Source organism: Pleurodeles waltl, chromosome 8 (genome assembly GCF_031143425.1).
Source record: "Pleurodeles waltl isolate 20211129_DDA chromosome 8, aPleWal1.hap1.20221129, whole genome shotgun sequence".
In the NCBI taxonomy this organism is placed as follows: domain Eukaryota; kingdom Metazoa; phylum Chordata; class Amphibia; order Caudata; family Salamandridae; genus Pleurodeles; species Pleurodeles waltl.
In genome coordinates, this window is record NC_090447.1 from 1,518,442,745 (window position 1) to 1,518,469,015 (window position 26,271).

A 26,271-nucleotide genomic window follows, 5' to 3' on the forward strand; every position below is an offset into this window, starting at 1 on the left:
CAACAAGGACAGTACTTTCATCTCAACTAAAAGCCATACAATAATTTTTAAAGCATTTTAAAAATTCCACTAGAAGTACATAAACTTAATGAAATAGGTGAAGTGATTTGGTTTAAGATAAATGACAGGTTTGAAATTTAAAATGGACTATTAGCTATGTCTTGTGAATCGCCAAGACAATATAAGATGTATAAGTTGTGGGAAGATGATGTTGGTCCAGTCAGTCCCGCAACTTAAGGTCATAATCTCTGCAATGTATAAGTTCAGCCCAAACTACCACGCCAGGTTATTTCTAAAAGGAAACACAAGCAACCACACAGCAGTTTGGGAGGCCTGTTCCCATTGGAGCAGTATCACCACTGATTTGCATGTGGTTGGATGCAAGTTGAGGTGGCATTTCATATTTGGGGTCAATGTTTGTGTATATTGATCTGATTTTTATGTTCTGGTCTCTGTTTATAACTTAATTGCATTTTCTTTCCTAAGGTTTATTTTCCGTGTGTGGCTGCATGTTTAAAATGTGCTTTTTTAAACATATTACAGGAAACGGATACCTAACAGATCCTCAGTGACCTAATCGTCTCCTTAGACTGTGGTGTAGCCATTTTAGTCATAGCTCCATGTACGTTATTTTAACATACTAGGCCTGCCGCTGTGCACTTTAACCTAGATATATTTTAATTGGCTTTGCTTTATTATTATTACAATAGCCATTTTTACGGTCTTGTTTTATTTTCTCTATATCTAACTGTTTTTGCCTAGGCCATCACTCTGTTCTCAAACAAGATATTCTTGCTCACTCTGTGCTTCTTCCAAGGCTGCGGTAAGATAGGTTGCCAGTGAGCGTGGTGTAGAGTTTTGTCTCTGACGTTCCTAGAAAACACACATCCTTACGTAGGGACATTTTCTCAGAACATCAGCTGTTTTATTATAAAAACACTTCCCTGTCCCTTACACGTTAGAGGGAGATTCCAGCCAGAGAACCACGACTGTATGCTGATCGCTGAATGCTTCGCTACAGCTGCTTATGCAGACTTCAGGCTTTTGCTCAGGTATGGGGGATGATGTTTTCCCAGGGGAACCTGAAGGGCAGAATTAGAGCTTAACACGCTGTGCTCTATTATAGCCTGGGTAGGAATTAGTCTATTGACTCTGGTGACAATACGGTAGTGTTATTTCTATGTTTCATGCTCCTTGTCACAATTTTAATCTTGTCATGCTGTATCGTCCTGGTCATTGTAGTCCATGCTTTGCTATCTAAGATGCAGTTGCTTCATTAAAACCTTATTGTTTGTCATTGTCTATGTGAGACTAATGTAACTGAGAGAAACGGATGAGACCTCAGTGATGACGGTTTCCCTGAGAAATGAATTATGTCATGCGCTTGGCTTCCCTGTCATCCCGCCCTTGGATGGAGATGAGGCACTACTAGTTAGCCGGAGCAAAACCCGGATTGGGGCAACAGGTGTCACCTGTAGTGGGTCAGACCCAGTCTCCCACACCGCAGGCGATCCTGCCACTCAAAATCCAGTAGTCTCATTAGAATAATGAGAGCCTATGCGACATGACTATGGCCCTCATTATGACATTGGTGGTCAGCTGACTGCCACACCGGCAATGGCGGTAGGTCCGTCGCCAGGCTGGCGGTGAAGACAGACAAATTATGACCATGGAGGTGATCCGTCCCATAGACAGCCAATGTACCACCCGAACTGCCAGTGCAGTCCGTCCACTGACCACGCGGTTGCCATCTTCAGGGTGGCAGAAGACAACACTCCGTCCACCATATGACATAGCAGACTGACAGGATTTCAGAGGTGGGACCACTACCACCAAATGCCTGGTGGAAACGAATCATAGAAAAGGAGACACTCACCTCCAGGGACACAGAGGAGTCCGCGGCCGCCATGGAACCCGAACTGGAAGTCCTGCTGATGCTGTACCATGAGATGGCAGTCCAGGAGCAGCAACGCCGATGAAGACCACGACGGTGAGTACAGCCGCCTAGCACACAAGGGAGGGAGAGGTGAGTGACACACCCACACTCACAACACACACCATATACATACACACACACACCAATCTGCAGAGAATCCTACACCAACATAAGCCAGAAGTAAAGAGAGCCAGGAGACATACCTTTTGTCCAACCTCTGTATTTTGGTGGACCTGCGCCCACAACTGATGAGGCAACTATTTACAAAGGGCCATTTGCCAGTCCAATGTGAGGCAAAAGCCACAGGGCAACATTCAAAGCCCAACCTGACCCCTGACAGCCCAGGTCACTCATCTGGGCAGGGATATCATGGTGATGGTAGGCAGGCACCTCGAGGGGTGAGGAGGAGGAGGGATGGGGGGTTTTCTTAAGAGGGGGTCCTTGGACTTGAGTTTGGGAGGGGTGGGTCCTTGCTCCATTGCTTAGCGGGCAGAGGTGGTTGCTTGGGGCAGGAGGCCGGAGTGCCACTCTTGTGCCCCTTAGTGGCAGGTGTAGCTGCAGGGGGAGGTACAGGAGTGGACTAGGAGCTGGTGGTACTGGGCTTGGGCAGAGGGATCTTCCTGTTACGGTCAGGACGGGAAAGAGGGGAGTGGGGAGGAGGGAAGAGGTCAAGCGGGAAAGGAAACGTTTCTTAGGTCCAATGGGGCGGGTTGTGGGAGGAGGTTTGGGAGTGGAGGTCGAGGGAGTGGTTGTAGGAGTAGGTGTGCAGGACTTGGTTGCAGGTGCATGAACAGTGTGCATGTGTGAGGTGGATGGCTGAGTGTCTGAGTGGGAGCGTTTGTGTTTTTGGAGGGGGGCAGACAGGGTGGGAGAGGACAAACAGGACGTGTGTATGTATGTATATTATGGTGTCTGCAAGTGAGTTGGGTGTGCTGCATGAGGTTGTGATGGTGGTGGTGACTGCGCATGTGGTGAATGGGGTGCTAGTCTGCTTGTCTACTGTTGTGGTGACTGTGGGCAAGGCTGTACAGGTGGCAGGATCTGGGACTGATGATGCAGTGCTTTCAGGTGTGATTGTGAGGGGGGGGAGGAGGAGGAGGAGGAGAGGGAGACAGTGGAGGCAGTGGCTGTTTGATGTGCTTCTGTGTGTTGGCTGTGTGTGTGTGCTTGTGGAGTGAAGTGTGGTGCCTTTGCTTGTCTGTGCGAGTCCTGTCTATTGTATTGGGTGCATGCTTGTCTGATTGTGTGCGTGGGATGGGTTGGGGGAGAGGGCTTTGGGACTGGGAACAGGTAGTTGGAGGGGGGACAGAAAAACCAGGGACACTGGCTGCCGTCAAAGAGGAGGCCAGAGCCTAAAACGATCTCTGTGGGGCAGCCAAGTCATTGTGAATGCCCTGCAGGTAGGCATTGCATTACTTCATCTGGAATGACAGCCCCTGGATGGCATTCACTATGGTTGAGTGTCCTACAGAGATGGATCTTAGGAGGTCAATAGCCTCCTCAGTGAGGGCAGCAGGGCTAACTGGGGCAGGGCGTGAGGTGCCTGGGGTGAAGGAGACGCCCGCCCTCCAGGGTAAGCAGGCACTGGCAGCTGGGTGGGGGGCTACTGGGAGGGCGGTGCTTGTACAGGGGATGGAGGAAGATGTAGTAGCTGGGGTGGTCCCAGAGGGGTCCACCATCACGGGGGAGCTTCCATCGGAGGAGGAATCAGTCTGTAGTTGTAGCTCCAGTCTCTACCGTGGTGCACCCCTCACCCTCCAACCCACTGGTCCCCTTGGCTTTGGTGGAATTTGCCTCCTGGGTCCCGTGGGCTGCAGTGCTCCCACTCGCCCCTGCTCCTTCACCAGATGATGCTAATGCACACAATGACAGGATGAGAAAAGGAAAGAGGGTGGGGGAGGATCAATCACAGCAACAACAGTACATATGGCATATACATCACAATCACTCATTGGGACTAAAACTGTGCAGTACTAACCACAATAACTAACCATTACCTGGGAACGACAGCAGAAAAGAACCCAAATACTACCATCTGCACACCTAATGGGACTCACTAAGCCATGTTTGCCATGGTATGCCAGGAACTTACCAATACCAAATATACATACCACCCTACATTGCTAAGCAAGACTAAACAAGATTAGCTAAACCGGCATATTGGGGCATCCACTGACTAGAACCTTGCACCCAAACCCCAAGGCAGGCAACAACAAAACATACCACACAGTCTGTACTCACCCCCTTGTGGCTGCTGTGCTGCCCTCAATTTCCCATCCAACTCAGGATTGGACACTGCCAGTAAGCAGGCTATTAGGGGGGTCAGGGTCTGACAGGCACCCCTCCCTCATTCGGAGGCTGTCCTCAGCTGGGCCTCCGTGGTCTTCCGGGCCCAGCGTCTCAGGTCCTCCCGCCATTTCCTGCAGTGGATGCTCTGCCGGCTATGGACCCCCAGGGTCCGCACGTCCTTGGCAATGGCATGCCACAACACTTTCTTCTGATGGGCGCTGACCTACATAGGGAACACAGACGAATGGACCCCATGAACTCAACACTCAATTCTGTAACAGAAAAGGCTTACATACTGCATAGATCCCACATTAAGCACACACATGACCCACACCTCTGCATACACATTGCATGCAGCAAAAACACCACCCCCAAATGACACACTGCCAGCACACACATACACCTTCATGCAGCCATGTTGCATCCAACGTCACCATGAGGTACTTACCTGTTGGTCTGGAGGCCCATACAACTGCCCATACAAGGGTAGGACCCCATCCACAAGCTTCTCCAACTCTTCCGATGTGAAGACTGTGGCCCTTTTCGCTGTAGCGCGGGCCATCGCGGGTTCCAGACACAGGGCACACAGCACACGCAGTGGAGGTGTTGATCAGTAGAGAGTCAGGAATCAAGTGAAGTGGTACAGAGAAAATGGCGGTCACGTCCGCGGCAGTGAACACAGTCACCGCCGGCGTTGACCATCATTGGTTCCTGTGCTCCATAGAGCTCCATGTTAACCAATGAGGAGTTGCACGGTGGTGCTGACCGCCTTCCGCCATGATGCCAAACGCCAGCGGAGTGAGGTCACGTCTCAGAAACATCGTATTGGAACAGCCCTGATGAAGATGGCCTCTCTATGAGGGATACCGAAACGCGCTTATGCAGTGTGTTCTGAAACTCCGTCTTACTGAGATATTCCTTATGAAACTGTTTTGTATATTATGAGTTGATAAGGAGAATTTTCTAACTATAGTCTGATATAGCTGATCCTATATATTCTTTATATCACTTGGTTGTCATTTTTCTGAGAGAATTATAGAAGTATCTTTGGACTTTTTATTGTATAGATTTTATGGTATGATGGTTGAGTCTGGTTATGATAGAGTGTGAATGAGACATTGATGTGATTAGGTTTTGTTGCCTGTTGTTCCTAGTGGGGTGGGATATCGTTTTTGTATTGTCTTTATCAGTTCTGTATATTATTGTTTTTGATATATTCATTATTAGAAATGGTTATAAATAAAACAAATATATTACAGAAACATATGGTTGTTTTAATTAAGTATTCCTAAATGCATAGAATTATTAGGTATGTGTTGTGTCATTAGATACTTCATGAATTGAGAGAAGAAAAGTGTTACATATACATGTGTCAGGCTAGAATTTATGAGACCATACTGTTTCTACATACCTATCAAAAATATATTTCTCAGCCTCTGTTTTTCATTGTATGCCTATGTAGCAAGATTGAAGAGTAGCTATATTTAGATTTTCAATTGGTAATTTCCCTGGACTAGCTACTGTCTTATAGCAGGGACCCCCGTTTTTGTTGATTTGGCTGCAGGAATGCCACAGCCAATGTTTTCGATGGTGCTTAGAAGGGTTTTGGCTGCTTTGCTCAAACACATGAGCAGCTACATCTCATTCCCCCAGAGTGAAGGTTTGCACGCTGTGAAGGCTGGATTCTACGTCATGGGACACATACCACATGTGACTGGGGTCATTGACGGGACCCATATTGCCTTGGTCCCTCCCAGGGCAAATGAGTAGGTCTACGGGAATAGGAAGAGTTTCCACTCAATAAATGTCCTGATGGTGTACCTTGCTGATCAATACATCTCCCACATCACTGCCAAGCTTCCTGGATCTGTGCATGATGCCTATGTATTTAGGAATAGCAGCGTCCCACAGGTGATGGCATGACTACAGAGGCACAGAGTGTGCCTCATAGGTGAGCTTGAGTGTTCATACAGTGTATGCCAGTGTATGACAGCTGGAGTTGTACTCCATGCCATTGTACATGGGTAATGTGTGTCCCTCACTACTTCTAGGTCACTCTGGCTACTCAACCCTGTGTTGGCTGCTGACCCCGGTTAGGAATCCAACAACAGGAGATGAAAATCAGTACAATGAAGCACATGGCCGCACCAGGAGGGTTGTTGAACGCACATTTGGTCTACTGAAAGCCAGGTTCCTGTGCCTCCTTTAACTGGTGGACCCGTATGCTACTCCCCTAAAAAGGTCGGCCAGATAGTGGTGGCTTGCTGCATGCTGCACAGTTTGGCCCTCAGATGCCATGTGCCCTACCTGCAGGAGGAGGGGGAGACAATGCACCTGTGGCAGCAGAGGACACTGTAGACAGTGATGAGGAGATGGATGTGGACAACAGGACACATATAATACAACATTACTTCCAATGACACTCAGGTAAGACTGTACTTATCTCCATTACAGTTAAGTGCTGTGTGCCTGCTGTGTTGTGCCAAGCACTACCTTTACTTTTCCATTGACTGTCATTTATGCTTCCCCTTTTTGCATATGTTGGTGTGGTCACAACTGTGTACTGATGTGATGACTACAGACTGCTTTAACAATTTGTTGGATGGATTCACACATTACAGGACATTTGCACAGGATAATGCAGTTCAATACATTCCATATTGTTGTATGATAGAGCACAAATACTCCAGTTGTGTTCAAGGGTGTTTATTTAAGTGACAAGAAGGCTGGGATAGTGCAATAGAGTGGGGTGATGGTGGACAAAAACTTCAGTGTAGTGGCCCAGTTGGTTGGTAGCACAGGTCTGTTATCCATGGGCCCACAGGAAAATGAGTAATGGCAGTCCAAAGTGAACCAGGTGACTCAGTGGCACACAAGGGAGATATTCTGGAGGGACTCATTTCCTGAAGGTGGTTTTGGTCTTGGCAGCAGTCTCTGGTGTCTGTCTGGGTCGCAGGGAACGTTTGCGGGGTGGTTCACCTTCTGCAGGGGGATGGGTGCTGGTGGCCTGTGAGTGGAGTGGCAGATCCTCCTGTCCAGTAGCTGCAGCAGATGTTGTTGGCTGGTGAGTAGACTTGCTAGTGGAAGGGGCCTGTTGGTGTGCTCTGTTCTCATGCATCGTGTTGGCCATGTCACACAGCAACCCTGCAATGGAGGCCATGTTGGCATTTAGGCCCTGCAACCGCTGCATGACCTCCTGGTAGTGTACCCCCCTGCAGCCGCTGGTTCTCCTGCAAGATGGTAGTCACCTGCCCCATCCTATCCTGGGATTGTTGGTATGCCCCCAGGACATGTGTGAGTGCCTCCTGGGCAGTCGGTTCCCTGGGTCTGGCCTCCCCCTGGCGCACAGCTGACTTCCCACTGGCCCCGTGCCTCTGTCCCCTGAATGGTGTTCCCACACCCACTTACACCAGGACCTTCATCGTCCTGCCTTTGTGGTGTAGACTCTAGTCCCTGTACAGGTGGGCACACTATTGATCGACGTGTCCTGGGGACAGAGGTTTGTAGACGTTGGGTGGCTGCTGTGGTGTTGGAGTCGGATGGGGGGGGGGGCCTGTGGTGGACTGGGTGTGGGATGTGAAAGCCGACTGACCAGTGGTCCCAGATGGGCGAGTAGGTTTAACCAGATCAGGACATCAAGAGTTGCTGTCATCACTGAGGGCATCTTCTGGTGGAGTATTGGGTTGCCGTGGCACATGCTCGCCGCTGACATTGGCAATGGTTATCTGTCGGTCCTGTGCACCGAACAGCTGTGGCTCTACCCTGACGATTTCCTCCACCATCACGCTCACCCTTAGACCGTTGTGTGGTGGAATTGTTGTTGATGCTAGTTTCCGTCATTTTTGTGTTTGTGTGTCATTATCTGGCGGGTAGATTCCCGCCTCAGTGGCGATCTGTTGGTGGCCGTCACCACAGCGGTCTTCGGGAAAGACTGCCAATGTCATAATGAGGGTCTGTCTTTTGGCTCAGGTGATCTCCTGTAGCCCAGCCAGCCAGATGAACTTCAACCTATTGTAACTGTTTCCTCCCATACGTTTATTCCACAGACACTTTAATTTGGAATACCAGCATCATGGTACTCCAGCTGTGCTTGAGTGCAGTTTTCATGTTACTTAATTTTATGTCATAAAATATTTGACCAGTGAGGCAATATTTGTCATTCTGAACCAGACTTTGTTACAGTTTGCCTCATCATGTAAAAATGGATCTCTATTCTCGTATTCTTGTCCACTCAAAAGGAGTGAAAATAAATGTCATCTTCTGTGAAAAGGATTGAATCAAAACTAATTTGTAATACAGCATACACATTGCTATATTCAGAGATATAACACTTTTATCCCTTCTAGGATTCCTCCCACTCTCATCTGATCCTGAGGTGAATTGTGTGGATCCTGTAGATGGAGACACAGGCGGTGGCAGCCCCAGTGTAGATGCAGGTGAGTGGTAGATCTCAGAGCATCATTACTTGGTTAAGGTTGGGATGCATGTATGCGCATTCCAAGCCCAATGCACTATTCACGTCCCAGCATTGTTTCAGCAGCAGTATAGGATGGAGATGCCCCCTCTCTGCTATTCTCAGCAGCTCCTACGGTCAACATTTTACTGCAGGTACATAATAAATTACCCACCTACCCGCTTCTTTCAGGTATGTTGCTATGTTGCTGAGTGTGTGGATTTAGTTTCACAGTCTCTCTTAATCCATACTGTGAACAGTGCTCTATTATATATTTTCTTTATAAATTTCTTCCTGCATGAATTCCCATTTGTTTCTGTTAAACTATATATTGACAGTCCATAAACTGTTGTTGAAATAGCCTTTGTGACATATTCATTTGTGACTTCATAGTCTCACTTTCATCCAGAGGGTATAAAGAGCTTTATATTAAAGCCAGAAGTGTGAGTAAGAGCCTGCACCTTTGGAGTAAGAACTATTTCAGTGGTGCGTAGGATCGATGGGTGTTTTAAGGATGCCTAAGTAATTCTTACAAAATAATATAGTCCTATACACTCTTAAAGAAAGCCCAACGCAGCGGCTGGCAGGAAGCGGGATTGACTAGAAGAACAATGCTTTTTTCTGCCAACAAGAGTTTGATGTCCTATAGGAAGATTTGGAAGAATACTTCAGACTTACTTAACCTTCTGCTTCTCAGAATTGCGTGTCTGTTCGTTCTGTAGAGGGCGTTGTTGGGACCAGATAAATCTGCCAAAGCACACCTTTTTGACTCCTCTAGTTTGAGTTAGGGAAAGCGGATGGTTCGCTGTCCTGTTCCTGTTCAGATGCTCTTGTGTCAGCAGTGCTGGTGGTGGACCTGGGAGAATATTAAAGGTGTTTTCCGTATCAAAGGTGGTCTCTACTGTAAGGTTTATAAGACCGATGACCCGTCATTATCACCATCAGAGGCCTCTTAGGCCTGCTAATGTGAGTGGCTGTAAGATCTGTGACTACCTATGGGAAATGTGCATTTCAAACCATTAAGTGAAAAAAGGTGGAACAAAGGCTGTCTGCTCCCATTTAATTCCGGAGTGTTGGTAAATCCAGACTTGCATCTTGGTGCGGGAAAGAGACTTGATAAATTGTTCTAAGTATGTAACGTTTCTTCCTGGGTGTCAGGCAGCAGCCCCCAATCTCAGGTAAGTGAAGGAACAGTCAGTGTTGGACTGGAAGATCAGATCAACGCTAACCATCTCTTGCATGACTACCAGTCTGGTTTCAGATCACGCTGTAGTACAAAGACCACAACCTTGCACGCCGTAGACCATGCCCACTTGCACCATTTGGCAGTTAAAGATGACCCCAGGCTTTATAAAGCTTATTCAGAAACAGAACCAAATAGCTAGATTGCTGCCACCTTTCTATGTAAATTAGGTAGTTTATAGACCTGGTTTGGGCTAATAGAGTAGTGATGTATGATGAAATATGTTTGAGGGATATTCAGCGATTACAGCGCTCTTTGCAATTACTGCTAAGTGTCACATAATTCTTATCAAACTAATATATATGATTTGTAGAACAATAAAGCATAAAGAACCATTATTTTTTAAATACCAGTCCTGTAATGTTTCCTGTGTGTCTACCATTTTCTGGGGCCAGGTAGGGGGCGCCATACATAATACATGCCTTTTAGAAAAGACTACCCAACACGTAAGGCCTGACTCTTAACACACCATAGGTGTTATTCCAACTTTGGAGGAGTGTTAATCCGTCCCAAAAGTGACGGTAAAGTGACGGATATACCACCAGCTGTATTACGAGTTCCATAGGATATAATGGACTCGTAATACGGCTGGTGGTAAATCCGTCACTTTTCCCTCACTTTTGGGCCGGATTAACACCACCTCCAAAGTTGGAATAACCCCCCATGTCTGAAGCAGCCTAGTTCATTAGAAGGAGGAATGAGAGACCCAGCCAGTTCTCCGTTTCTACAAAAAGAGTTCATTACATATATTTCCTTTTGGAGCTGTGGGGATTTACCAGGTGGGTCCCCCAAAATGACGGGGAATACGACCGTGTAGTGCTGCTGGACTCTTGCTGTTCTCATCTAACAGTATGCAAACTGAGTCAGTGCTCGAAGTGGATTAAATTGAATGTGGCCTCCACTGTGGAACCAGACTGGTGGTATTCTGGAGAAGGGAAAGCCACTGTGACCAGTCAGAAGTGAGAGATGTAAGGGGAATGTGGTTCCATAAGAGGGTGGTGTTGGTGAATCTATCAGGTGACTAGGAGTTGTCAGAAAGTAGAATGTCATGGTGTTGGTGTCAGAAGTGGGGCGCAATCCTAGAAGTGGAAGCCTATCTCCTGCTTCTGATGGATACAACTACCTGTGGATTCCTCACATCATGAATTTTCCCCCATGCACCAGCATCCGACGGAAATTTTCTTCTAGCTCTGCACGTCGATGAGGACGTCACAATTGCCCGACTCCCATGCGATGCCGTCTGATGTCATCCAGGCAATAAGAGGTCCTCGCCGGCGTGCTGACGTCAGTTCCCTTTTTTCTGTGCCTTCGAGTGATGGTTATTTCTTCGAGGCTCCAGGGAGCAACTGTATCTCTGTGTCGTGATACTTAGTTAATAATGTCTCAGCCACGAAAATCTGGGTTTAAACCCTGCAGGGAGTGTGGTGGCCGTATGTCGGTTACGGATCCACATAACGATTGCTTGTGGTGTCTCAGTTCCGATCATGATGTCGAGGAGTGCGGTTCATGTCAGCGGATGAACCCCAAAGCACTCAAAGAGCGGGAAGCTAAGTTATTCTTGGCGAAGTCAAAGAAGGAGAAACATCCTCATCGAAGATCTTCTTCTAAGTCTTTGAAGTCTCATAAGAGGCATCGTCATGACTCCCGGCGCCGGCATGGTTCACAACGTCTGTCGAGTAAGGACCGGTCCCGCTTGAAGTTGCCGTTGGCTCGGCGCTGTACGGGTTGGGAAGTTAGCCCGACTTTGACACCTCAGCCATCGACACCTCCTGCTTCTCCGGTGCCATCTGTTTATGAGGTCGAACCTCATCAGAGTCCGGATGTCTCACCGGTGCATTTGGAGGTACCCGAGCCGGCGCCTGTTCCACCTCAAGCACCGGCGCCGCAGGAGTACCCGGCGTTCCCGGCGCCAGGTACGGATCCAGCTGCATTGTTTAATATCTTCGCCCACATGGCCCTGGGCGGTGGATCTGCTGGACCTTAGGGTCCTATGGCATTTGACCTGGGTGTTCTGGCTCCGTGCAGACTGATGCCCTTTATGCCTTTCTGGCCTGTGGGAGGTGCTGGTTCGGCGCTAGTACCGGTGGCTTCACCTAGAAGGCCTGTGACGCTTACAACTTCTGCTGCCCTGGTGCCGATGTTTTCGCCTCAGCTTCAATCGACGCTGGAGAGGGTGGTCCATCAACCCACGGTGCCGATGGATCCAGCGTCGGATGGATCCGATGATCGATGCCAACCACTGTCTTCGGGGTCGATAAACGCCTTGTCAGCTCCAAGAATTGAGGCCAGACTGCGTTCCAGGAGAAAAGCTCTTCGACTGCTTGAAGAGCTGAATTATAGGAGACAGCTTTTGGAAGAGGGTGAGATCGGAGAGCCCCTGGGGGACTTACAGGGCTTGGAATCCGCCAGTGGTCTGGACACTTCTCCGGAATGGGGCTTCTCCGGGGGAGTACACAGAAGAGGCGGCATCGTTTCATTCAGTGGTGAGGAAGGCGGTGGATTTTTTTGACCTTCCACTTCCCGCTGCTGAAGTTAAGACTAACATCCTTACTGAGGTATTGCACCCTGCTTCAGCTGTGGCGGAACCGCTTCTCCCCTTTAATGAGGCGCTCATTGATCCAATCTTGGAGGTGTGGAAAAAGCCTGTGTCTTCTGCAGCAGTGAATAGATCTGTAGCAAGAAGGTACCAAGTGGCTCTTTGGGACCCAGGATTTCTTTCAAAACACCCGACTCCGGAGAGTTTGGTTGTGCAAGCCTCATGTTCTTCGCGTACAACTCCCAGGTCCTTTCCTAGGGCCCTGTCAGACAGAGAATCCAAGAAAATGGAACAGTCTGCGAAGAATACTTTCTCTTCATGTAGTATGGCCCTAAAGTCGACAAATGCAACCTGTGTCTTGGGCAGATACATCTATGCCCTAATGGAGGAGTCCAAGACTGCTCATACTGGATTGTCAAAGGAGGTTTTGAGCCTTTTGGCTGATGCACAGGCGGAGGCAACTCAGGTCATCCAGTCAGGGCTAGACACAACTGATTCAGGGGCCAGGGCAATGGGCACATCCATAGCAACCAGAAGACAGGCCTGGTTACGGTCGTCAGGATTCTCTTCCGATGTACAATCTACCCTCCTAGACTTACCTTTTGATGGGGACAAACTCTTCGGAACAAAAGCTGACTCTGCCTTGCAAAGGTTCAAGGAGGGTAGGGCTACCGCAAGATCCTTGGGCTTGCAAACTTCCACCTCTACTCCTTTTAAGATCAATTAGGAGGTTCGGGGGTTTGGACGTGGCTCTTCCTTTTCGGGGGAGATTCCAGTCAGCATGACAGCAACCTAATGCTGCTCACCCCTATAGATCATATAGGGGGCGGGGTAGGGTTCGTACGAGAGGGTCCACCCAGCAGCACACTGCTTCTTTCTCCGGTGGGGTACAGCAGGGAAAGCAGCCTTAGTCCTCCATCAATCCCTTCACATGCATCTCCTGTAGGGGGGAGGTTATTGCGTTTTCTCCATATGTGGGATTTAATAACATCGGACTCCTGGGTCATCGATGCTATGCCCTTCCCTTTCGTTTGAGACCAATCCTGGACCTGAGGATTTTGAATTGGTTCCTCAAACAGGAGAAATTCAAAATGCTGACCCTGGCGCAGGTACTTTTGGCGTTGAACGAAGGAAATAGGATGGTGTCTGTCGACTTGCAGGATGCTTACTTTCATATCCCTATACTCAAGTCACACAGGAAGTATCTCCGGTTTATGGTGGATTTGCAACACTATCAGTTTGCGGTCCTTCCATTTGGTCTTACTTCAGCACCTCGAGTCTTCACAAAGGTGATGGCGGTGGTTGCAGCACAGCTCAGGGGGAGGCGGATAGCGGTATTCCCTTACCTGGACGATTGGTTGCTCAAAGCCAAGTCTCTGGAGGTCGTGCTGCACCATCTGCAGATCACAACCCAGTTGTTGTTCGATCTGGGCTTTTCTGTGAACGTACCCAAATCTCACCTAGAGCTCTCGCAACGCCTCCCGTTCATAGGGGCAGTACTGGACACAACATTGAGGTGGGCCTTTCCTCCGCCTCAGCAGATACAGGACATTTAGGCGTTGATTCCAATGTTTCAGAATGGAGCGGTTGTTCCAGTCCTCAAGGTCCTTCGTCTGTTCGCTTCTTGCATTCTGTTGGTCACTCATGCACGCTGGCACACGAGGGCTCTTCAGTGGTGCCTCCGCAGGCAGTGGTTTCAACACAGAGGGGATCTCGGAGTCGAAAAAGATCTCCAGGGACACTGCAGCGGATCTACGATGGTGGGCTGCGAGCGGCAACCTTTCCCAAGGTCGGCCGTTTTCGCTACCTCCTCCAGTGGCCACTGTTATAACGGATGCCTCCACTCCAGGGTGGTGAGATCACCTGGGGGACCTGGAGATCAAAAGTCATTGGTCTCCAGTGGAACAGATGTTTCACATCAATCTGTTGGACTTATGGACCAAACATCTGGCTCTCAAGTCCTTCCTCCCTTCCCTTCGCGGTCGGTTTGTCCAGGTACTGACAGACAACACTACCGCGATGTGGTATATAAACAAACAGGGAGGAGTGGGGTCGTACCTTCTCTGCAGAGAAGCTCTGCGGCTCTGTTCCTGGACACAGGACCATCGGGTTTGCTTAGTGGCAAACCATTTGGCTGGAGTTTTGAACATACGTGCGGACAGTCTGTCGGCTCATCTCAACCGATCACGAGTGGCGTCTTCATCCAGACCTGGTCCTTTACATCTTCCGGATGTGGGAGTATCCATAGATAGACCTGTTTGGCACTTGAGAGAACGTGCTCTGCCAGTCGTTCTTCAGCCTCCAGTATCCGGTGCAAGGAGCGCTGGGAGATGCGTTTCAGAGGTCCTGGTCCCGCCAGTTGCTTTACGCATTTCCCCCCATACCCTTGATCCCTCGGATACTGAGGAAGATTCGCCAAGCCCGGGCCCAAGTTATCTTGATAGCTCCGGATTGGCCAAGAAGGGTATGGTACTCCGATCTCCTCCAACTCTCTCTATGCCCTCCGCTCCATCTCCCTTACAGGGCAGACCTCCTCTTGCAGTCGCAGGGGCAGGTTCTACACCCCCACCTCCAGAGCCTGCACCTTCATGCCTGGAGATTGAACAGGGCAATCTGAGTTCCTTTTCTCTCCCGCCAGAAGTGGTGGACGTTATTTTATCAGCCCGGCGACACTCCACCAAATCTATCTATGCTAGCAGGTGGGCTAAATTTGTGACTTGGCGAGGAGAGAAGCTAATTGATCCCTTACGTGCCCACTTATCGGACATTTTGTCATTTGCGCTGTCCTTGGTGCAGGGGGGTTGTGCAGTTGCTACTGTTAAGGGTTACTTGTCAGCGCTGTCAGCCTTTCTGTGTCTACCTGACCAACCCTCTTTGTTTAAGTCCCCAATAGTTTTGAGGTTCATTAAGGGTCTAACTAACAGGTCCCCTCCCACTCCATTTATTATGCCTCAGTGGGACATAAACTTCGTACTGACATTTCTGATGGGTTCACCATTCGAACCAATGCATTCATGTCCCTTAAGGTTATTAGTTTTAAAAACTGTTTTTCTAGTTACCATTACATCTGCTAGGAGGGTGAGTGAGCTCCAGGCACTTAGCGTGAAGCCCCGCACACTTCCTTTTATGAGGGCAAGGTGGTGTTGAGGACCAAGGCGGCTTTCTTCCCGAAGGTTGTTACATCCTTTCATGTAGGACAGTCCATTACACTTTCCTCCTTCTATCCTCCCCCTCATCCGTCAAAGGAGGAGGAGAGACTACACCGAATAGATCCGAGAAGAGCATTGAGCTTCTTCGTCGACAGAATGAGAGAGTTCAGACTGGAAGATCAACTCTTCGGTTATGTTGGGAAGAGGAAAAGCAAGGTGGTCCACAAGAGAACAATATCTAGGTGGGTCATTCTTTGCATCAAGTTGTGTTATTCTCTGGTGAAGAAGGAACCTCCTGTTGGGATAAGAGCCCATTCCACCAGGGCTAAGTCAACTTCTTCAGCCTTGGCTAGAGGTGTTCCTGTGGTTGACATCTGTAAGGCCACAACTTGGGCATCCCTCCACACTTTTGCTAAGCATTATTGTTTGGATTCTAAAGCCAGGAGGGATGGCCATTTTGCATGGTCCATGCTGCAGGATTTCTTGGTTTGACCATTCAGGCACCCACCTCCGAGTGTGGTACTGCTTTGGGACTCTATTCATGATGTGAGGAATCCACAGGTAGTTGTATCCATCAGAAGAACAAGTTACTTACCTTCGGTAATGCCTTTTCTGGTGGATACACTAGCTACCTGTGGATTCCTCACGGTCCCACCTGCCTCCCCGTTGCCTGGATGGTCTTAGCAAGTTTTCCTTGGGTGTGTATCTGTATATTATTGATATGTATATACTGTTGCCATTGTTTATATATGTGATATATGAATGTATATATATATATATGTGTGTGTGTGTGTGTGTGTGTTTTGTAGTTATGTATATGGTATTATGGAGTTCTTTTCAATTCTGTATTGTCGGTATTCACCGGTTCGCCTCAAAGGCACGTAAAAAATGGTGAGAACTGACGTCAGTACGCCCGCGTTGCGTGGGAGTCTGGCAATTGTGATGTCCTCGTCGACGTGCGGAGCTAGAAGAAAATTGCTGGCGCATGGGGAAAATTCATGATGTGTAGAATCCACAGGTAACTAGTGTATCCACCAGAAAAGGCGTTACTGAAGGTAAGTAACTTGTTCATCACACCATTAGTTATTATGAAGTGCCTTATAGTAGGGCACCAACAAGGAACACAGCCTTGCCAGGGAATGTTTAGATCTTGGGTGTTACAAAGTTGTCAGGTAGTGCAGTGCAGTTGGGGGGTGGCAGTGGCAGCAGGGAACCAAGAGTTGTCTGTGAGTTGGGCATTAGCATAGATTAGGATGCTGTTGGTAGCAGGAGGCTGGCGGGGCATGGAGATTAATGGCTAATGGATGCTTTCATTGGTCCTAGGCTCGCCCTCCTCCTTCAGGTCTGACACAAGCCCTATTGATAGGGTCATTGCTTTCTTCTTTGTTGCAGGTTTGTGTCTCCCACGTGGTTGGTTGTTCTGATGCTGATGCAAACTTAAGTCCTTTTTGTTTCTGAACAACCATTATGTTTTCTTATTTTTACAGGAATGGAGGCTCTCACATGTTTTATGTCCTCAACCACCAAAGAAGAGGTGGGGAAATCTTCCTTGGGCCATCAAAACTCTGCGTTAATAGGAAGTATCAGAAGTCTCCCAGGTGAGTAAGTGATGCCTCCCAAAAAGTAATCAAGTGACCTCCTAGAACAGCGCCTTAGGACAGTGTTCCTCTTGTATGAATTAGTTTTTGCAGTCTCCTCGTTCACTGTGACCTCACTGTGCCTGGCCACTGCTTGTGGTTAATAAATTACATCTGTGGTTTTTGTTTTTTCATTTTCCCCTCACGTCCTCTCTACTTTAGTGGATTATTCATGGGACCCCGCATGAGAGATGGATGCACCCGGGCCATTTGTGTCCCTGGTTCTTACATTTTCTTGGAAGTGTACAATGCAGTGCTCTATTACATGTTTACAATTTATTTGGTTACTGAGTGTGTAATGAACTTGCACTGCTGTGAGCGCGGAACATTTGTGTTACGTTTGTGGTTACTTGGTTTTGATAAAAAGCAGGAATCTTGTTCACGTGTCACAGTTCAAGCACAATGCTCTTCGAACTGCCTCTCCTGCCCCTAATTATTGTGTAGAATCTCATTTAATGTAAAAACCTGCTTACGTCATCCATGTAGGCAGGGGCACAGCTCGGTCAGTAAGATTTGGGGGTGAGCTTTAAGTTTTCCAACAATCATACTGGCATGCAGTGTTCAAATACATTACACGACAAGCAGGGTGCATGAGAGGGGGCTGAGGGGCAGTGGAAAGGGGGAGGAGAATGAATTGGTAGGAGTACTGAGTGAGAGAAAAAAAAATATTTAGGAATTTCCAAGCAGAGAGCTGGAGAGAGTGTGTTTGTGCATATTTCTGTGTGTATGTAAAAATTCCTATTGAAATCTGACAGACACCTCTCCATTCCTGAGTGAAAGTCCTCACCCAACTATCACAAAAAACATTTATTAGTGTGTAATACCTAAACACCCCTCCTGGAGCTACGCCCATGCTTTTGACATGGGTAATCTCTTCGGAAGAAGGTACTCAAAGCACTTGAAAGTCCTGCACCACTAGCTGCCAGTGCTCACAGCAGCATCCCTGGATGTACAAACTCCACTGCATCTAAAGCTGCATCTGGGAGGGAGAGTGATTTCTAAAGCCCTTCATTGCTCGGATGCGTGCTGTTAAGGTGACCATTGTCTGGTAGCAGCAACCCTGGGCCACGTTACGACCTCATCAGGCAACTTTTCATCTAATGTGCAGCACTTTACAATCAAAAAAGGAAATTCCAAATACAAGCTCCTCAAAAAAAGGCAGAACAATTTTAAAGTAATACTTTTTATTTTAACTAGTGCATGTATTTCTTTTCATTCTTTCCTTGGTGACTGGTGGAATCTGGGCCCAACATTATTTGAGCTCTGACAATAACTTGATCTGCTTCAGGAAGACTTAACAGAAGCATTTAAGGAACAAGAGGGCATGTGCTTCTCTGAGTTTACATTCTGGCATTCAAAGGCAAATGCAGTTTGTTTAGATAGATGCATTTCTCACAAAATACTCTCCCAGCCCGCTAGGTCATTGGGAGGGGCCAAATATTAATATGGGCTGGCCTGGCCCACAAACACCCCCCTTGGTGCCTGATTCTGCCTACATGGGCAGCCTCGCGTCTCGCACCCCTGTTCTCTCTTCTGCCTCTCTGCCGCCAATGACTCGGCACTTACATGAGCCTTCTCTGTGGTTTCATGTCCCACTAGGGTAGAAGCCATCAGAGCTTCTGTTCACCTTCCTGGTCTTGTCAAATCCAACAGAGACCTGACATCCAGGCATGCACTAGACTATGGAGCCATTCTTATCTTTCTTCCATAAGCCCCCTTGTCAGCCCCATTCTTAAGAAAGATCTTGCTTTGACTTTCTTCATGAATACATGAACATCATCTCCTGTGGCTATATCTCTGTGCATCTCTGGCTCTTCTGGGCACATGGTGTCACAATGGCCACAGAACTGCTTTTCCTGATGGAAAGGAACAATGCTTTAGGTACTGTGGCATTCCTAAGCATGATGTTATTTCATGGCTCCTCTTAGAATGAACTCGCCAAAACTCTTGTCTAATTTTTAGCCAGTGTGATGGCATTTTATTACTGTCATCAGCATTGTTTTGCACTGTTTATTCAACAATTGTTAGTAGTGGAGATCAGCCTCCCGGCTTCTGCCTCGTGGGGCATCCTGACTTATGATGAAGGTACCACAGCCATGACTTGGAGACTGTCTGCAACCAAATGATTTCTGTGAAATGAGGGCAGCAGCCGAAAGGCTCCAGATTTTCATGAGTGGAAGCTCCAAACTGATTAACTCACAGATCAGGCATAGCCTGAGATCTTACTCCTACCCGTCCTCATACTTTTCCAGTTTTGAAATTACTCCTACATCCTCAGATCGCAGGCAGAAGTCTTGGATGTATTGCATTTCCTGTCATTCCACCGTGGGCCTCCATGATAACATAGTCAGACAGCCTGACGGTCACTGCGAGTTGGAGGTTGTTGTGTTGGTGACAAAGACGAATGTGTCTGATGAAATGAGCTGATAAAATAACTTTACAAAAGCTGTGATCAGTGTTGTGTCAGATAGGATTGAAGCAGTTGTCACTGCAGATTATATTTGTGTTTGCCTAAGTTGCTGAGGGATGAGTTTTTAGCGCAGTGTGAATTCAGGGTTGCCTGCAGTTCTAGACTGTGCTCTGCTGAGATTTCATAGGATTGTTCCTAGTTTGTCTTTCTTTCAGGTGATCCAGTCGCAGCTTCTGTGGCTTCTCTGAGTTTTACAGATGAAAAAACACTGTTCCAGCAGGAGACCGAGGATGACACGGTAAACGCAGGTGAGTCTATGTGACTGCTGCAAAGCTTTGGGCATTTACATGCAATTTATACATCAGAGAAAGTTTCTTCATTGGTATTCACCCTTTAATAACAGTTGTGCTCTGGTTAGTAACTGAAAATGTGCATGAAATTCAGATTGTCAATTTATTTGTTAAAAGTACAAGCCTAAATATATGGGAAAATCCAAGATATGGCTTTAAGCTAGCAGACAAGAAGTGACGTATGGATTTGTGGGTGATCAAGACATACATATTTTGATTAGGATTAAGATCATGCACATTATTATAGTTAAGCATTAGGATTCATAAAACCAATGAATCTCTGTATACTCTTGTTATGGAATATAGACTTTGGTTTAGACAGTGGCCTGTCATTCTGGATGAGTTCACACAAAGTGGTTCTGCATACAAGCAAATTGTGTCTGTGAATGAGAGTGAACAGAGATGGATGAACACGCGCCTAACTAGTACTGAAGAAACAGTACGCACCTCCCTTTTATTGGGAGGTGAGCACAAACTTAATCCATCAAAGGCCAAGCTGTATTGTGTTGTAGTTTCATTAGCTAGTGGTTCTACCTCTGATGACTGGTAGCCTGCTACTCCATGGGCTTGCTTGCATGCAAGAGTGTGGGTCTTTGGTGTGCACATGCAGGAAGGTCTTTGAAATCATGCATGATTTCCACAGTTGTTTACTGTGCCTTGGAATGTGTTGAAGTGAAAGAATTAGGGGATGGGATGCTTTGCAGTTCATCCCAATTTGGCCAGAAAATCCTGATTTGATTGCAAACAGTTTACTGTGCAGTTTAAAATCCTGATGTATGCAATTAATGCACAAGGTAATTACAGCACCTCATAATTGTCACACAGTCACATTGTTGCTCAGGCACATTTGTATAGCAAACGTTGGGTGAAATTTGTCTTGTTAAAATGGATGGAAAAAGGTGACACGTACAAAAAACATTAACCCTGTATGTTATGCCGCATTCCACCCTGAAGAGCTCTGAAAAGGTCATTCCCACTCTCCGCTACCTCTATTTATTGGTGAAAGTAATTGCCACACATTCATGCTTCGACATGGGAATGATGCTTTTGTCATATAGAAGTGTGAGCGGAGAAAGGTGTGGAAATGTTGGGTGGCTTATATGGGAAAGACTTTCACATTGCCTGTGTATGGCAGAGGCAGCTCGCTCTGCATTGCTACAAATGTCTAAGCGCTTGTACACTTTGTGGCGTAAAGGCGAGTAGAATTTACCACCCTAAGACCACTAGGTTGTGTCTCACGCCCTTTGGGTCATCTGTACCATTTTCTGGTGGGTATGCTGTTACTCAAGAATATGGCGGTTGTTTTTAGCGTCTTCCAGACCGAGAGTGAGCATCTCCGCCTATGTGCTCCCTTCCCTTCTGTGTTCCAGATTTTAGCCTCACACAGTGGCAGTCCTCCACGTCTTGTTTGTTTAGGGGTTGTTCTTTATTGCACTGTTCAGGCCCCACCTATTTCGCTTGTGTTTGTGGGACCAGCCTAAGCCATCAGCTGATCATGGACTATGCGAAGGGTGTCTGAGGACAGTTCTGCTGCGCTTGCTGTTTGTGCCTCCGTGTTCATCGTCTGCAGTGTTAGCTTGTTGTGGGATTGAGGGTATCGGTCCGCTGTTGGTAACCGCGTACCTTACTCCTGCAGCAAATACAGGCACCACCATTGGGATACAAAACAGCAACATAGATGCAACACTACAGACATAACACTGCACTAGATGGCTACAGTACAACAATGTAACAACAGCACTTGCCTAAGACACAGTATCACTGACGAGACAACACAGGTTCAGCGATATTTATAATAGATTTTTTGGTGGGCTGGTAATAATTATTGGTAATAAGAGCTGTACTGAACTTAAAGCACAGGCACCAACTTCACAGATGGCTTTTTATTCCCCCCCCATGCCCCGTCGCTTTACATATCTGTCCGACCAAAGCACAAGCTTAAAAACTGACATCTCTTATTTGGATTACAAAGTTTTACCAAATACAGTTGAATTGGCATTTTGATATAGAAAAGGGATATCTCCTTTCAGAAATTTCTTATTGAACAAATAAGATCCTTTGTTTACCAATGTGAAGTTTGCCCCTTCAGCACAACATTGCGATTATACAGTTCAGAAATGGCCTTTTTGTCATTTTTAAGTCATCTTATATTCCTCTGATAGATCATCCTTCTAACCAGCCCTTCTTCATGGGATACAACAGAGACTATTTGCTGACATGGCACAAAGAAATACATCACCCCAGATTTTGAAAACAATTATCGAAGGCTCATCTCCCATTGAATAGTTTTATTGGGGACACAGAGCTCAACCCTATAGTGAACCTCCAAATAAGAGGTTCTGTTTTGCAAAAACCTCACACAATAAAGACTCTTATGGATGGCATCGATGCTACTGGCGTGGTAGACCTTGAGAAATTTAAAGAATGTAACATCCCGGATATTGCACTGCTGGGAGATGTGGCAGCTGATGAGAGAAATAAAACATGAGCACCGTTCAGTGTGAAACGGGTGTGTCGAGTTGACATTGTTTTAAAAAAAAAAAACAGCTGTCTGGATCGAAGGATTTATTTGAAATCTGGGTATGAAAGATAGCCTGCGATCTGAAGACCATCGAAGTTGAGTATTTCATAAGAGACTGAAATCCCTGAACTTGAGAGAGTGAGTTGCTCAGAGAGCTGTCTAGGGTTGTTGGTAAAATCAACACCTTCATAAGGAAAGGTTGTAGAAATGGTATGGCATGGCAGTGAAAATAACTTATCATATAGTGTGTTATTTAAAGCAACTGTAGGAATAAACATACTTTCACACATTTATTACTACATTGTAAAGGTCAGATTACAGGTTATTACAGTAGTACAGTGACACTGGCCTGAGACAAATCTGGTTTACTGCCTGACATGTGAATTCTGCAATGATTTTGCTCGGGGAAGCAGGACTGCTAACAGTCAGGAGGACTCTTCGATGTGATTTGATCCTGCTGCACAGTTAGACCCCTTGCACCCTGGTTTTGGTTAAATTCTTTTTTTTCAAACAAAATATACATGACTACTTGTGTCATGACAGAGACTAGAAGCACCGTGACCCACTCCAGGATGCACATCTTGTGAAACATGGCCCCTTCCCACACACAACCATAGTAATGCATGCTGTATTACCATATTACACTCTGCTCACCCGTGAGATATATAGATCTGAAAAAACAAAGGCTACAGGTGAGTTATAGTTAAGGAAAGTTTATCCATTCTTTCTATAAAAGCCATACCTGAACTACACAAACATTAGAAAGTTATATTTGTAACTTTAATTTACATATTACACACCACCTTCACATTACTGTACACAGTGTTACTTATAACTTACATTTTAACTTAACACACCACCCTGAAATTACTATAAATCAGGCAGCTCCGTACACCGTGTTGTCTCCTCGCTCGTCATAGTATATCAACTATAGACCACGCCTTCTTGCATTGAGTATAGCCTTGTATATGACATTACTTATACTGTGTGAAAACATAGCTTCCATCACAGCACTTAGGACATCTCAGTCGAGATGATTTTTTAGAAGACAGTGCATGGTAGAATCGTCAGTTATAGTGTATGTAGCATGACTAGTGAGGTGAGAACACTGTACGAAGCTGCACAACTTATAACTTACATTTTAACTTAATGCACCGTCTTGAAATTACTAATGGTAATGCGACGGTGGTGTATAAATTATAAATTAAAGCTATTACTATAACTTTATCATGTCTAATATTTGTGTAGTTTAAGTATGGTTTGTATGGAAAGAATAAAGTTTTACTAACTATAACTTCTCTGTAACCTTTGTTTTTTTCATGGAATTTAAATTTATATTTTTTTAAAATAAAAATGTGTTTCAAGTCTTAGTTTTGAGTGTTATTTATTAAGGTATAGTTCACTGGAGTGTTTCACAGTAAAATTGAAGGTAAGTATCATACAGTCAAGTGTCATGGACTATTGTATTGCGGAAATGAGTGCAGTGTTGTAGAACATAGAGTGGTAAACAGTGTAGATGAATGTTGTAGAGTGGCGTTATATAGAGTACAGTAGTGTGTTGTACAGTGGAGCTGCATAGAAAGGATAAGTGGACATTGGCGTAGAACGAGGTAAAGTCTCGTAGATTGGAGTGGTGTTCAGTTAAAATACGTAATGTAATGTGGAGTAAAGTATTATAGAGCGTATTATGTTGTCGTGGAGTGGATTATAGTGTAGTTGCATACCATATAGTCGAGTAAACTCTTGGAGTGGTGTCCTGTATAGTATAGTGGAGGGCTGTTTCATACAATATTGAAAGGACTTGTTAAGTGGAATAGAATGTTGTTAAACGGAGTGTCCAGGCATAGATTGACCTGTAGAGTTAGACAATGGAGTGTGCGTGGATAGAGTGACGTAGAGTCATGTACAGTGCCATAAATTGCTATATATTTTATAGACTGCAGTTCTAGAGGGAAGAGCAGAGTACCATGTGCCTCCCCTCCCTTTTCAAATGGACTAAGTGGCCCCGGGGAGATGGTGGTCTGGAGGGCCGCCTCCCCCTCCTAAATATTTGTAGTTTATTGCCTGGAGGAGGTGTTGGTCCCCGGGACCGGGGGTCTGCTTGGCTGTCCCAATTTTGGGGGGTGGTGGTACCCGGGGCCCAAAGGGGGTGGTCCATGCGGCCCCCCCTAATTATTTTTATTATTTAGCTCTGGGAAGGTGGTGGGCCCAGGAATTCTGCACAGCCCCTCCATATATTTGTCAAATGTAGCCCCAGGGAGGCCCCCTCCTCCTTTTCTATTTTGGATTGTCCAGGGGTGGGATCCCTGAAGCCAAATTTGGCCGAGGAAGGGGGGCCATGTCTCTCCCTCCCCTTTCACAAATTGTTTGGGCCCGTGGCCAAAATCAGCCCAGGGAGGGGTTCTGCGCTGCCCCTCTCCCCTTTTAGTAATGAGGGGTTGGGTGCCCATGGGGGAGTTGGTGCTGGCTCGAAGTCAAGCGGTGGGTACCACTGACGGAGACTTATGTTTTGAAGTGGACTGTGTTTTCATCGTCATGTCCCTTGATGCTGTGTGTGTCGCCGTTGACAGAGGAGTGCTTCTCAATGTCAGTTGACAACGTTGATGCGACGACGACAGAACTGATGTCGACGATGACGGTGAACAAACCGGTATATTCCTACCTGCTGAGGTAGATCTTGTTCGCTGTTTTTCTGTTGCACTTTTTTCTCTGGAGACCTTCTTATGAAGAGAGGTGGATGTCTTCTTCCTCTCTGGTAGGCCATGGAGCTAAATCCTTTCTCTGTCTTTTAATGTTCTTTTTGAAAGATTCTGGCAGTGATCGCAGGTCTCAGGACAATGTCTTTGAGTCAGGCACACTATGCAGGTTGAGTGTGGATCAGTCTGAGCCTTCGTTTTGCCATGTGCAGGGCATTTGACAAAAAGGGATGGCACTTTGTGAGAAAAAAGATGTTATTTTACTCCGAAATGAAAAAAGACATTAAGTAAAATGTAGCAAGTTGAGTATCAATAACATTTTCTTGTAAAAAACGTAGAAAATGAGAGCTCAATGCTCCAGGATCCTAACAGAAGGAGCTGGAAAAAGGAACTGACCTAACTGTAGCCCAACTGTCACCTCACTCTCACCTCTGAGGCATGGTGGGATACTGGAGGTTCTCAGGGCCTTAAAGGCACAGTGCCAGTTTTTCGGTTCTGCTATGTTAACTTGGATGCAGCCTATTGGCTAATAATGCCTTTATATTGTCATTGCAGGTCCTCTCTCTATAAGAGGTTTCTAGTGCTTTCTTCTATAATTACAGAAACGTTTTTAACTCTAGCTGAAGAGTTCTATTAAAGAAAACTTTTAACCCCTCATGGCAGGGGTGGCCAGCTCCTGCAGCCAACCCCCTATAACACCCCAACCCCATGCCACGCAGGGGCAACAAATTAAAAATGGGGGGGGGGGCAGCGTCTACTCCCCTGGGGACCACCACTTCCCCGGTACTACATACAAACTTTTTTTAGGGGAGAGGCTGCACGTCCCTCCCCCCTAGCCCTGGGGACAACCACCGCCCCAGGGCAACAATAAATAAATATATGGGGGGGCTGCATGATCCCACCTGGGGACCACCACCTCCCCGGGGCTGTATAATAAATAAATAAAAAAGTTAAGGGGGCAGTGTAGACCTGAGGGTCCCTGGTGCCACCACCTCCCCAGGGATCCATTATTAAAATTGTTGGGGGGGGCACGTGAACCCTTCCCGGGCCC

The 26,271-nt window shown here is 46.7% G+C and overlaps 1 protein-coding gene across 1 annotated transcript in view; it reads left to right on the forward strand.

Moving 5' to 3' along the window:
- The window catches only part of LOC138248862 (zinc finger protein 502-like), a 118,269-nt gene that overhangs the window by 50,030 nt on the left and 41,968 nt on the right, over positions 1–26,271 (forward strand). Inside the window, exons 6-8 of the mRNA XM_069202818.1 lie at positions 8,572–8,661; positions 17,094–17,204; positions 19,869–19,961. Of these exons, the coding sequence (XP_069058919.1) occupies positions 8,572–8,661; positions 17,094–17,204; positions 19,869–19,961 (294 nt within the window). The remainder of the gene's footprint in view (positions 1–8,571; positions 8,662–17,093; positions 17,205–19,868; positions 19,962–26,271) is intronic.